Below are 13,945 nucleotides of genomic sequence, written 5' to 3'. Positions count from 1 at the left end.
AATTCGAGCCGAATTCGAATATGTTCGATAATATTTCGAGTAGAACTCGAACCCAAATTATTTTGTTCAATTGTTCACGAGCCGCTCGCGAACTTTCATTTAATATTTATATATTTTTTATTTTTTATTATATTATACATTAGGGCAGCTGTAATCCACTATGACTAATTGTCTATAGTGAATACTGAATAGGGATCCGTCTACTCTTTTCTAAACCCAATTTTTCATCTCCCTTTCTCCCCTGCTCGAGAAATTCGTCTCCTCTAATGAATCGCCACTACTTGCAAACTTGCATCGACATCCTTTAGTTATCAAGGTGATCAGAAGGTATAGTGAAGCTCCAATCGATAAACTCGTACTCGCTAGTAAAAAGCTCTAATCAATAAACTCGTACTCGCATTTAATCTCTCTAACTCCATATTTACGGTAAACTCGTAGATATTCCTATTTGGAATCTCACATCTAAAAGAAAAAGACGTTAGATCTATCTATATTATCCATATCTAGGGTTTCTTACTTAAGATTTTTGTCTTAGGTTAGGGTTTCTGTCTTACTGTGCAATGGCTTCATTATGATCTGAATTCTGATGCATTTAGATTCTTAGATCACTGCAATCTGAAGGAATGATTATTTATGATTGGCTTAGACATTTTTGTCATTTTTTATTATTTCTTCTTATGGATTATATTTTTTTTGTATTTTCTCTTATGAATTACCCATTATAGAAAGTCTTGCATATTCTCCTTTTGATTTTGGATATTAATTAGGAGAGAAATATTTAGTTTATTAGGAAATTAAACATCTTTGTCATTATTTTCAAGTATGTCTGATTCCGCTCCATCAGCAAATTCAGCCAACGTTCAAGCTTCGTTGGATTCAAATAAGATTGCAAATCAAGAGAATATTGTGATAGAGAATGATAATCTATTACATAAGACTAAGAGACATAAAAGATCTCAAGTATGGTCAGATATGATTGAGGTTGAAGACCCAAAAGGTGATGATAAGTACAAGTATAAACATTCTCATCTACTCCTCGCAAAAATGAAGTCAGGTACTACAACACACTTAAAATGACACTTATATCATTGTGGTCAACACTTGGAGTCTAAAAATAAGTTGAGAAAACAATCAAACAACAACAAATATTGTTAGGCTTCGAAATTGTAGACACAACTATGTTATCTTTGTTATTTAATGGTAAATTTTATATGGAACGCATGAAAGAAGTAGCTGCTAGTTGGATCCTAATGCATGAACATGAAAGAGTTGTTTTGCTATATATGAAGCTGAGAAGAAAAAATTGCATGGTTTGCTAAAAAATGTGAGTAAGATTAGCCTCACAACTGATTTGTGGAAGTCCAAGAATAAAAAATAGAGTACATGGTCATCACCGATCATTTGATTGACTTATCTTGGAAATTGAATAAACGTGTTCTCAATTTTTTTCATATCCCTCCTCCTAGTGGTGGTCCTCAAATTTCCGATACTCTTCTAAAGTGTGCAAAGAAGTGGGAAATTGAAAATAAGGTGTATACTGTTTTTGTTGATAATGCGAGTGCTAATGATGCTACAATTAGGTATATGAAAGAAGATTTCTTGAGAATAAACCAAAATTTGGTTTGTGGGGGGAAATTATTCCATGTTCGGTGTTGTGCACATATTTTAAATCTTATAGCTCAAGATGGACTCATTGAAATTAGGGAAATTGTTCAAGTAATTCGTCAAAGTGTGGATTTCATCAGAAGAATAGATGTCAGACTCATTCAATTTGCTGACATTGTGAAGCAATTGAAGTTACACAAAAGAATGTTGGTTGATGACTGTAAGACGAGATGGAATTCAACTTATGAAATGTTGAGAACAACAATAGCTTTCAAAGAAGTTTTCTAAGATTTAAAGATCGGGAACCAAGCTACGTTCATTGTCCAACAGAAGATGATTGGAAGAAATTGCATAAAGTATTTTCAATCTTGAAAATATTTTATGAAGAAACCAAAATCATTTCACGAAGTAAGTATCCTACTTCTGACTTTTTTCTAATTGAAGTTTATCGTGTGAAAAGTGGTATTGGATGAGAGATCTTGTGACGAAGAAGAGTTTATTAGAAAAATGGTGCAAAAAATGAAGGAAAAGTTTGATAAATATTGGGGTGAGTGAAATTTATTAATGGCGGTTGGTTGTGTTTTGGATCCTAGATGCAAAATGCGAGCACTTGAGTTGAATTCACTTTTCCTAAACTTTATACCCCATTTGAATCAGAAAGTAATATTAGAGAGGTTCAAAGGCTTTTGTATGTAATTTACAAAGAATATTCAGATGCAGTTGCTGAAAAACTTTAAGAGTCAAAAACTAGTTCTGAATGTCTAATCCAAGTGATAAATTTGATGCTCTTAGTTGGTGGAAACTCAATACATACAAACTTCCGGTGTTGCAACTATGGCTAGAGATATATTAGCAATTCTCATTACAACAGTAGCTTCAAAGACAACCTTTAGTGCTGGAGGTCGTGTTATTGATAAGTATCGTGCTTTTTTAGCTCCTAAAACAGTCGAAATATTGATGTGCGGTGGAGATTGGTGTCGAAAACGACATGGAGTGATAAAAAAAACTAAGGTAATGATTGTTTTTTGCTTATGTTTATTTCTCTTTATCTAATTAGAAAGTAGTGTTTGAAAAATAAATGATAACTATATTTGTCATTATATTTGTAGGCTTATAAACAACATTTGACAATTGATCTGTCTATAGATTAAATCGATCATCGGAACTTGAAAAAATCAGTTACATTTTGAAGGTAAGCAATTGTATTACAATTTTATAACTTTTATACATTTTTTAATGTTTTATTTGAATTTACTAATCTAATCTTTAATTAATACTAATATGAAATCTGATGACCTGATATCGGACTCTAAGGAGATGTTTTTTTTTTTGGGGGGGGGGGAACGACTTGGAGTCATTTCATTAAAAAATCCCAAAAACGGGAAAAAACCACGAGTTTAAGAGATCATTCTAGACAGGCCTAGAATGATTTTGAAGTCGTAACATTCTAAATAAAAGCTAAAAAGCTAAAAACGTAAATGAATTATCTAATTACAATGCTTTTAATTCTAATGAGTTCAAAGAACGGTAAATTTAAGTTCCTGCAGATATTCCAGTTCTGCTCCGTGCCTGGAATTCTTCTCCACGTTCCCGCGAGGGCGCTGCAATCCGATACAATATATTTCCATAACTCTTCAACGCTCCTGCGGGTTCTGCCATATACCCTTGCATTTCGTTCTTATCAAATGTTATGCACTACTGCTCTAAAGCCGCACTTGAACACGCTTGTTACAAATCTATTTCCCTTGGCTTTGAGTAGTGCCTCTTCTTTGATTTCATTCTATTCGCTCGGGAAAGTGATCAACTCTAAGCTTTTATAGAATCTGTCCCAAAGCTCCGAAGCAATACAACAACTCATGAATAGGTGATTTATGGTTTCTTTAATTCCTCTGCATAGAAGACATCTCACATCCGGGATGCTCATATACTTGCTGATACGATCACGAGTGATGAGTCTTTCCCAGAAGGAGATTCATATGATAAACTAGTATCGAGGGATAATCTTCGTTGACCATACAAGAGGAGCCCATTCTACTTTCTGCGCTTTTTCCCGAGTTACCTCCCATATTTTCTTCGATATCAGCTTTCAATTGTCCTCAGCTTTCCATTCAAGAATATTCGGTCTGTCGTGTATTTGTATGTTACTTATATGATCAAGTATCCTTTGTCCTTCTGGATTTCTTCTTAGGAGTGAGTCACAATTCTCGTCTTTAATGTCTCTGATTTTCGCTTCTGCGCAGTCCATTTTAATATGAGTATTTTGAAACTCCTCCTTGTGGATGATAGGCTGGTTTTGAACCAGGGATCGTCCCAGAATAGAGTGCATTTTCCGTCCCTTAGCCGGATGTAATAAAGATCTGTAATATCGTTTCTTAGTTTAAGAATCTTTTTCACTCTGATGAGATGTTAATCTAACCAAGATTGTAATAACTAATCCTGTACCCATGTCTGAAACTACAGTTAACATCAAACAGATAAGAACCAAAATATCCATCTCCGCTTCATTGTTTGCCTCATAATCTCTCTAGCTAGCTAGGAAGGAACAACTCAAAGTAACAATTCTAATTCTAGATAACTGTTGATACCCAATATTGAACTCTAAGCTAATTTGGGCCCTAAGAAACATATTCATATTTCAATTGCATGGCCAGTGAGTTGTTTTTGAGTATCTTTTAAGTTCATGTTAATTAATTTGCTCTGACCAAATTTATATAATTATTTGTTTTGAAACTAGAGCTATTCTGCAGCAGACTATAATACTTTTTTAATGATAAATTTCTATATTATTATGAATTTATGACTATCTATTTGGTTTTGTATAGGTTAAAGAGGTGAAAGCATGGAGCTTTTTTTTCTCATGGTATTTTTGTGTATTTTGGATGAAAATATATCGGTGGACTTAGTTTTTTTTATGAAAATATAATGGTGAAAGCTGTACTAAATGCACTTTCTTATTTTGGTATAATTCTAAATTTTTATTCTGTTGTACTTAATTTAATTCAAATATGTTCACATATTTTGAATCGAACTCGAATTTAATTATTTCGAGTTATGATTTGAAGTTGTTCGAATCAAGGTTCGAACCATTCGAATCGAACTCGATATTCGAACTTTACTTCGAATCGAGCTCGAGCCAAATTTTATTGAATTTTCGAACTTCGAATCGAATTCGAATAACATTCATAATTTTCGAGATCGAGCTCGAATATCAATTTTTTTGTATTATTCGGTTAAATTTGGTTCGTTTGCACCCTAATCTTAATTCTCCTTAGTTAATTAAAAAAACAAAGTTATATATCAAAATAGTTAATTCATATAAATTATATATATATATATATATATATATATATATATTTGTTCACTGAGCTTAAGAGCATCAGCAGCGCAAATGACCTCTGCCCTCTTATTTTGTCAAATTAATGTTCCACCTCAGCATAAAGCGGGCACATGTTGTACTTGGTCAAAACACTCCAATGCTTCCGCCCGCCCTTCTATCTAAATAAATGTGAACTTTATTTATACTATTTTAAATAAATAACTAATTTATCTTATTATAACTAATATTACTATAATATAGTAAAATTTGAGAACTTAAACCCTTAAAACGTGTTAATATAAGAATTTCACCTTAAAACATCTTAAAAAACATCTTAAAACATGTTAATGTAATTAATAGAAAATATAAAATATTTTTATAATTTAAAATATATTATAATATTAAAAATATTACCAGAATAATGCAAATAAAATAAAATACATAAAATTTTAAACATTTTTACGGACAGAAATTGTGAAACATTTTCCTATTACTATATTATATATTATAGAAAAATTTGATAATATATAACTAATATTTCTATATTATAATAAAATATAAAATATTTTTATAATTTAAAATATATTATAATATTATTATAATTTAATATATAATTAATATTTCTATATTATAGTAAAATTTTAGAATATATATTTATTTAACATTATTATAATGTTACTTAAAAATATTAAGAAAATATATTATAATTAAATATATAACTAATATTTCTATATTATATTATATAATTATGAGAATGTCAGAAGAGGGCATGACCGGTATAGAGGGCACTGCCCTCTTTTTGCTTTTATCTACAATGCAAAAAATGAAAAAAAAAACAATGATCTGCCCTTTTCCACGCTGTCCGATGCGGGCACAGGTTATGCGCTGGAGATGCTCTAATACTATATTATTCTCTAGACATTAATTATAGATTCAACAAATCGATGCCAAACTATACAGCATATAACATATGTTGATTAAAAAAATTGCGACAAAACAAAACAACAAGATGGAAAAAATATATATATTCTTGAAAAAGAAAAAGGATATATATATATATATATATATATATATATATATATATATATATATATATATATATATATATATATATATATATATATATATATATAAGAGAAAATAAAATATTAAATAAATAATAATGAGAATGTAATTAGTAAATAGAAGGTGTAGTCAACGCATTTAGGTATCTTGTTAATTTTGAAATAAGAATTAAAAAAATATAAAGTGATGGAATTATATATTTAAGATTATAGCTTGAGAAAGACAAATTCCTCAATAGCGGAGACATCCCCAATCTTGTTGAGAGCATCCTTGTTGGGTTCCTCGTCAACCCCAATGGCCATGATAGCCTCGGTCCTCTTGACAGTCCTCCCAACGCTCATGAAGCTGACATTGATGTTTTCCTCCCCGAGAATGTTCCCAACCTGGCCAATCATGCCCGGTTGGTCGACTTGACGGCAGAGTATGAGGTTTCCTTCAAGGCTCACGTCGACGCTGAATGATCCGACTCTAGTCAGATGGGGAGTTCCACATTTAACCCTTCCTTGGACGCTGATCATATTATTATTAATTCCTTGATCTCCTAGCTCCTCCTCCTCCGATGTCGGTACGGACACCACCACGGCGCTGGCAAACTTTGATCCGACGATGTTGCTAATCTGGAGCTGAATTGAGTCAATGGGATGCTCTGGGGACGAGTCAACACCCACTCGCTCTTCCACTATTCGCAGGCCTTTCTGTTTGGCTATGTAGTCCGCATTCACCAGATTCACAAAAGAGCTTGATATCGGCTCTATTATCCCTTTTGTTATCATCGCGCGAACAAGTCTCGTATCCAGGTCATCTGGATCCCTACCCGATCTGTATATTATCCTTACTGTCTTAATCCCACTCCCCCCTCCAGCCACCAACTGTACAGCTAGCCTCCCCAACTTTTCAGCCAGTTGGAGATAAGGGGCTAGCTCACACACAACCTGGCTTATAATCATATGCATGCATGCATGCATGAATCAGTAATTATAATTAATCTTCCTTTTTTCTATTCTTTTCATTTCATTTTATTTTTACTTACTTCAGCAGGGACCATTGGAGCATTTACAGCAGTTGCAGACAGCTCCCCATTCAATGCTCCAACAACAGCCTCAACAATTTCAACAGCAACACCTTCCTGAAGAACAAGAAGATACAGTCACATATCATCATCATCATCACCTTCCATATATATGAATCAAAAATCAAAGATTCATATATACCTGAGCTTCCTTGGTGCTAGCTCCAAGGTGAGGTGTTAAGGTGAGATTCTCAACTTGCAACAATTTACTGTCCATGGAGGGCGGCTCCTCCGAGAATACATCAAGTGCTGCCTATAATTTATAATTTGATGAGTAAGGAAGAAAAGAACAACAACACTCAAACTATTATTAATTAGTAATTATAATTTATTACCTTATTGAATATTAATCATCAAGCCATTAATTAATGGATCATTAATTAATTAGCTAGAGCCTAGCTAGCTAGAGAGGAAGGAAATGATGAAAATGAAAGGCATTATTATTAAGGGGTTTTGACCTGAGCTACAGCCCCACTCTCAAGGGCTCTGAGTAATGCATCTTCATCAATAACACCGCCTCTTGCAACATTAATGAGGCGCACATCCTTCTTCATCTTGGCAAAAGTGTTATCATTGAACAGCTTGGAAGTGTCGGGTGTGAGCGGCATATGCAGCGAAATGAAATCTGAAGTGGAAATAGCCTCATCGAATGAGACTAAATCCACACCAATTGCACGCGCTCTATCGGCAGGGGCATATGGATCATGTGAAATCACGTGCATTCCAAGCCCCTTTGCCCTCCTTGCAACTTCTGATCCAACCTTTCCGAATCCCATCACTCCTAGTGTTTTTCCTACCAGAGAAACTCCCACGTACTTGTTCCGTTGCCATTTCCCTGTACCACACCACCAGTACCCCCAAATCATTCATTCATTCATAAATAAATAATTAAATATCTATATATACCTGATTTCATGGAAGCATCGGCCTGTGAGACATTACGGGCCATGGAAGCAAGCAGAGCAATAGCATGCTCGGCAGCAGCAATCGTATTAGCCGTGGGAGCATTAACAACAAGACAACCATACTCAGTGGCAGCCTGAAGATCCACATTGTCGATTCCTACGCCGGCTCTTCCAACTACCTTGAGCTGTCCCTGGGCCGCTTGGAAGACTTGTCGGTTGACCTTGGTCCCACTCCTTACAATAAGAGCATCGAATTGTGAGATCTTGGAGCACAGATCCTCGGGGGACAAGTCATAGAGACATTCGATTTCACCCCATTCTCGAAGGAGATCCAGCCCGGCCTCTCCGAGCTTTTCGGAGACGAGGATTCTTGGTTTAGGGGAGGAAGAAGCTGTGCGTTGTGCATGAGCAAGCTTGGAAGGCGTGATGTTGTTGGGAGTGCGGACGACTTTGAGGACATTGGAGACAGCAAAAGAAGAAGAAGAAGATCGGAGAAGATATTGGAGGGGCAAAAGGTTGGGGAATGAAGAAATCGACGTTTGGGAAGAGGAATTCAGGAAAGAGAGACGTCGTCGTCGTGGGGAGGAATTCTTGTTAGGAGCATGAGTTGACGATGATGCGAAAATGGGATTCGCGGAAGACATGGTTGTTTGTTGAATTTAGATCATGGAATTCTTTCTGACGACTTTGAAGAAAAAGAAGATGTGAGTAATAATAATAATCTCCTCTCTTCCTCCTGATCCGTGGGAAAAAAAGCAGCATGCATGCAAGCAGACCACCTTCCCAATTGATTTATGTTTTTTTCAAACATTTTTTACATAAAATTAACAAATGTATATTTAATTATTTTATTGAAAAAATTGTGATGGCACATGAGTAATGGATAAAAAAATCCCAAAATAACCCAAATCAAACTACAATTATCCTGTCTATAACATCCCCACATTCTATCCCGCTCGTTGAACTGAATTTGTGATTGAACCAAAATTCTCTCCTCAACCTCTCCTTTCATGCTGCTGTCTCTCCTGATATTTTCTCTCTCTCATACATGACCCAACATAGTTTCTCAAACTGCAGGCGAAGAAGGGAAGGATGATGGAAAGGGACGACATCTTCTGTCAACTCCCAGAATATATAGAATGAATGTACAATCATCAATGTATATGTATATATATATATAGTTCTCCAAACTTTCTTTCATCATTCCATTTTTTGTTGTTTAAAATATTACTATTCAGCCCCAACAACAGCTGCTCATTATTAATAATAATAGTAATAATAATAATAATAATGAGACCGATTCTCCCAGCTCCCACCAGCCGTAGCCATCAGCGTCGCCGGCCCGACCTGAGTCTCCCTCTACCTCAGCGTGATTCATCCTTAGCCGTTCCGCTCCCACTTCCCCCAGCCTGCTCCTCCTCCTCCTCGGCCCCCCCAAGCTCTTCGACGACGACGTCCTCCAACCAACAACTGATCAGGACCAGCCCCATGGCTATTTCGGAGCTGGAGCGACTCAATCGCATAGGTAGTGGCAGCGGCGGCACCGTCTACAAGGCCATTCACCGTCCCACGGAAACAGCTTACGCGCTCAAGGTGATCTACGGGAATCACGAAGAGTCTGTCCGGCGGCAGATCTGCAGGGAAATCGAGATCCTCCGCGACGTGGATTACCAAAATGTGGTCAAATGCTACGACATGTTTGACCACGCGGGAGAGATTCAGGTCCTTCTGGAGTTCATGGACGGGGGATCTCTCGAAGGTCTCCATCTTCGCGAAGAGAAAGCTCTAGGGGACGTGGCCAAACAAATCCTTTGCGGTCTGAGCTATCTCCATAGCCGCAAAATCGTGCACAGGGACATCAAACCCTCCAATTTGTTGATAAATTCGAAGAAAGAGGTAAAGATAGCCGATTTTGGGGTGTCTAGAATCCTGGCGCAGACGATGGATCCTTGCAACTCCTCGGTGGGTACGATTGCTTACATGAGTCCGGAGAGAATAAACACCGACCTAAATCAGGGGAGGTACGACGGATACGCGGGGGACATTTGGAGCTTGGGAGTTAGCATTCTTGAATTCTACATAGGACGATACCCGTTTACTGTGTCCAGGCAGGGAGATTGGGCAAGCTTAATGTGCGCTATCTGCATGTCGCAGCCTCCCGAGGCCCCGCCGACCGCATCCAGGGAGTTCCGGGACTTCATAAGCTGCTGCCTGCAGAGGGACCCGGCCAAGAGGTGGTCCGCAGCCCAGTTGTTAAGGCATCCATTCATCTCCTCTACCTAGCTCTAGCTAGCTAGCTAGTTATACCTTGTCTCAAAAAATGACCCATTAATTTGGCCTCATTCTAGTATGTATGTTGCTCTGTAATAGTTAGTTTATCTTCTCATGTTGTATGTTGCCGCTGCTCTATAACTTGCTACTAATTGTGTCATTGAAATCAATAACAATAAGAATATATCCAGTTTGCAATAGATAGAGATACATATATGAAATTAAATAATAATAATAATAATAATAATAATAATAATATGGAGACAAAAAAAAGGATTATGCATATATCCTGTAAAATTTTGAAATTTTCTTAAAAGGATATATATCCATCCATCCAGTTAGATAGATAGTTAAAACACCAGTTACTGCATATATATTAGTCTAGACTACTAATACAATATAAAAACAAACAAACAAAATGAATGCAAGAGTAGAGATTATTAGGATTTCCCAGCCAACCTGATAGAGTCAACGTAGTTTGATGGGGCGTGAGCAGAAAGGCCAGGAAAAGCCAAACCAGCAACCCTGAGCAATAGGGAAAGCCAAGTTTCTCTGTAGTCTGGTCCGTATCTACATCCCATTGTGATACTTCTTATCAACTCCCAAACAGCATTGAAGTACTCGGGAATCAGGAATTGAAACCCAAAGTAGTTTGGGTTTGGTTCGTCATCCTGGTCCATATTTTTTTCAACAAAGAGGCTGTCATAGTATAGGCAAACTCCAAAATGCTTGTACAAGAAGGTTTTGTTATCTAAAGGCAACCTTGGAACAATATCATTACAATACACCACCCTCAAGTATCTACTACGCCCTATCATGTCTTCTTCTTCCATCAACCTTCCCAACTCTCTGTTTCCAACTCTTGGTTGACCAAATGTATACACTCCAGCCAGCCTTTCCATCACCTCTTTCTCCTTGTGCAGAACCAGCACTGTCGGGAACAATATAGCTAGAGCCCCTCCCAAGCTATGTCCTGTCACAACAAACTTTGCCTTTTCATGTTGTTTCAGCATACTCTTAAGCTTGCTTCTAACAGCATAATATGCACTCCTCTCCACCATTTCTGGACTACTACTACTACTACTATTACTACCAGATGATGGTGATTCCTTTTCTTCTTCTTTCAAAACATTATTATTATTGTTATCCTTCAGTAGTACTGCTTGATCAAACGTAGAGATATCAGCCCTGTTGCCCAAACCCAAGGCCTCTATAAATCCCATATGGACTTTCCCCAACTTTGGTATCTCATACCACGAGTAATCAAAATCTGTGCTCCAATTGTCCACGTTAAATGGCTCTGTGCCCCTGAACCCGATTACTATCAAACTTGCATCTTCAGCCTTGTCAGACATTATAAATACTTTAGTAGATTTCTCCTTTTGGTAATCTGTTCTAATTGTCAACAGCCAACAACAACTAGGTAAATTAATTCATGGTTCATGAATAATCAAGCCTTGCCTTGCTTAATTATTTAGTTTATAATACCTACCGTTCCAGCAGTTGTAGAAGTCCACAAAATGCATCTGCTTGATTTTAGTTTCATAAAGCCAAAAACAACACAACTTTAATCAAATAAATAAACAGGGCAAATTATTATTACAAGTAGGTTAAATTTATTTATTTTTCAGAAATAAGATAAGGATGTGATCGATCTTGCCTTCCAATGCTGATTGACAACATTTCTGACTACTTTGGCGTTCTCATAAGCTAACTTGGAGGTCATAATACATAGGTCCATCAGACTAGTGTTGTTGTTCAGTGGTTGTTGTAGTACCCTCCTCCACAAGGAAGCAGAAGTATCATCATCTTCTTCTTCTTCAATGGCAGTACTACTGGTGGTCTTCTTGTGTAGGAGGAGGAGGTCTATTCTCCCATCCAAATGCCCAATTACGCTTATGAAGGTCTCCGACCCTCTCTTCGGTATTACAGCCTTCCCTACAACACTTTAACCATTTATTGTTTTCTTTATAAATCGAAACTCCGTTTCTATCTAAACAAACAGGGCGGCGTGAAGTGAAAAAACAAAACATCAGGAAATGCATGCAGTAAGTCGTATATAATTAAGGTGCTCACAAAATCGATCTAACCTTGTAAGAGATTGAGGAGCAATCGGAGGATGTTTCCATTGTCAGAGATGAGATTTAGGAAGAATTCAAAACAGTAACCAGTCCATTCCATAGGCTTACCAAAGAAAGCAATGATTTTGCGGACTATGATGGAGATGAATATCACCCATCGATGGTCCCAGGTGTCGCGGCCCATGACGCAGTCTTCATTGGAAGTTTCTATGAACTTGTTGCCGCTGGCTATGTCGGCCAATACCAAGAATCGATAAAGGTCTCTTATTCCGCCGTTTTCTGACCTAACAGTGAAGTAATCAGAGCGTCGATCGGAATCCATATATAATCTCTTCGTCAGTGTAAATGCAGCAAGTAGATTGAGAAGGAGGAGGAGGAGAAGTGATTTTTATTTAGAGCGGTGGGGAAATATTTATTGGATTTGGGGGAGACGTATAGATGATGATGTTGATGATGTGTTCGTGAGGGAGAAGAATCTATTATTATTTAAATGTTTTTTTTTCTTCTGAGATCAAAAGAGAAACATATATTTACAACCAGCATCCAGCAAAATCCTTCTCTGTTACGACTTACGACTGTCTTTCTAGGATCTCTCTTTTCTAATTTTTTTTTTTTGTAAGGTTTTTATAATTCATTAATTTCTAAGTCATCAATATCTTCCAAATTAACTGAAAATAGTTGATAATAAAATGATTTAAAGTATATTAATATATAATAATAAATATAAAATATTTTAATCAATAAATTGAATTATTTAATTAACTAGAGAAAAAGGTGTGATACTTGATATAATATTTTTTCATTTTGGTTATTTAAATAATGCCTAAGATTATCTAACTTTGCAACAGGCATGACAATGTTGCCCCGTCGGGTCGGGTCGGGTCGGGTCTTGATTTTCAGTTCGGGGTAATTTCGGGTCGGAACGGTTCGGTTTCGGGTACCCAAACAAATTCAGTAATTAAGAATAACAAAAATTTGTATGTTCGGTTTGTGAAAAAAAAGGAAGACGGTTTGTGAGGAAGAAGGAAGAAGAGATACAATAGAGAGAGAATTATTTTAATATATATATATATATATATATTTAAATATTATCTATTTATATATTATATAATATATGATTGTTTGTTTTATAATATTTTATAATTTTTTTTCATTAAATACATTAATAATATAATTTTTTTTTAAATATTAAAATTTTGTTCAATTTAATCCAAATTAAGTTTAAAACATAGATAAAAATTAAAAATACATTAATAAGTTAAAATGAGTTAAATAACTAAAAAAATTTAAAATCGGGTCCGGTTCGAGTCCGGGTACCCATCGGTTCCGAACTGATATTTCGGGTAATTTAAGAACCCGATTTTTTCGAGGCAATTTCGGGTCCGGTTCGGTTCGGGTTCGAATCGGATCCCCGAAACCCGAAAATTTGCCATGCCTACTTTGCAAGATTTGCATTTTCATTACATAATGAATGCCTAATCTGCTAATATCAGCCACCAGGTTACTAATAAGTTATAGACAAAAATGTCGATAAAAACCTAGAATCAAACTTAAAAATTGTTTTATTAATTCCCAAGTTAAAAGTGAGCACATCACACTTCCTACAATTGTCAAACACAAACATTGTGATGGT

The 13,945-nt window shown here is 36.1% G+C and overlaps 3 protein-coding genes across 4 annotated transcripts; 1 reads left to right on the top strand and 2 right to left on the bottom strand.

Annotated features, from left to right (window-relative positions):
• Window positions 1–6,192: 6,192 nt before the first annotated feature.
• Window positions 6,193–8,604, bottom strand: LOC124914179 (D-3-phosphoglycerate dehydrogenase 2, chloroplastic-like). Its single transcript, XM_047454680.1, is given in 5 exon segments — window positions 6,193–6,918; window positions 7,017–7,112; window positions 7,198–7,308; window positions 7,514–7,921; window positions 7,924–8,604. Coding segments are annotated over 5 exon segments (2,022 nt in total).
• A 646-nt stretch (window positions 8,605–9,250) lies between these two features.
• Window positions 9,251–10,243, top strand: LOC124914170 (mitogen-activated protein kinase kinase 5-like). The gene has a single exon (XM_047454669.1). The coding sequence runs from the start codon at window positions 9,251–9,253 to the stop codon at window positions 10,241–10,243; it is 993 nt and encodes a 330-aa protein (XP_047310625.1).
• Window positions 10,244–10,491: 248 nt separating this feature from the next.
• LOC124920565 (triacylglycerol lipase OBL1) lies at window positions 10,492–12,802 on the bottom strand. Of its 2 annotated transcripts, none has more exons than XM_047461070.1 (4): window positions 12,322–12,802; window positions 11,892–12,169; window positions 11,720–11,757; window positions 10,492–11,626 (listed from the first exon to the last, which is right to left on the bottom strand). In XM_047461070.1, exons 1-4 carry the CDS (start codon window positions 12,632–12,634, stop codon window positions 10,672–10,674), a joined length of 1,584 nt encoding a protein of 527 aa, XP_047317026.1. In that variant the 5' UTR covers window positions 12,635–12,802; the 3' UTR covers window positions 10,492–10,671. The 2 variants fall into 2 exon arrangements, with proteins under 2 accessions (XP_047317026.1, XP_047317027.1); XM_047461071.1 differs by having other exon boundaries at window positions 10,492–11,621; window positions 11,724–11,757.
• Between the last annotated feature and the right edge of the window lie 1,143 nt (window positions 12,803–13,945).

This window comes from Impatiens glandulifera, chromosome 1 (assembly GCF_907164915.1).
Source record: "Impatiens glandulifera chromosome 1, dImpGla2.1, whole genome shotgun sequence".
Classification (NCBI taxonomy): Eukaryota; Viridiplantae; Streptophyta; class Magnoliopsida; order Ericales; family Balsaminaceae; genus Impatiens; species Impatiens glandulifera.
This window is presented reverse-complemented; position numbering and strand designations above follow the sequence as displayed.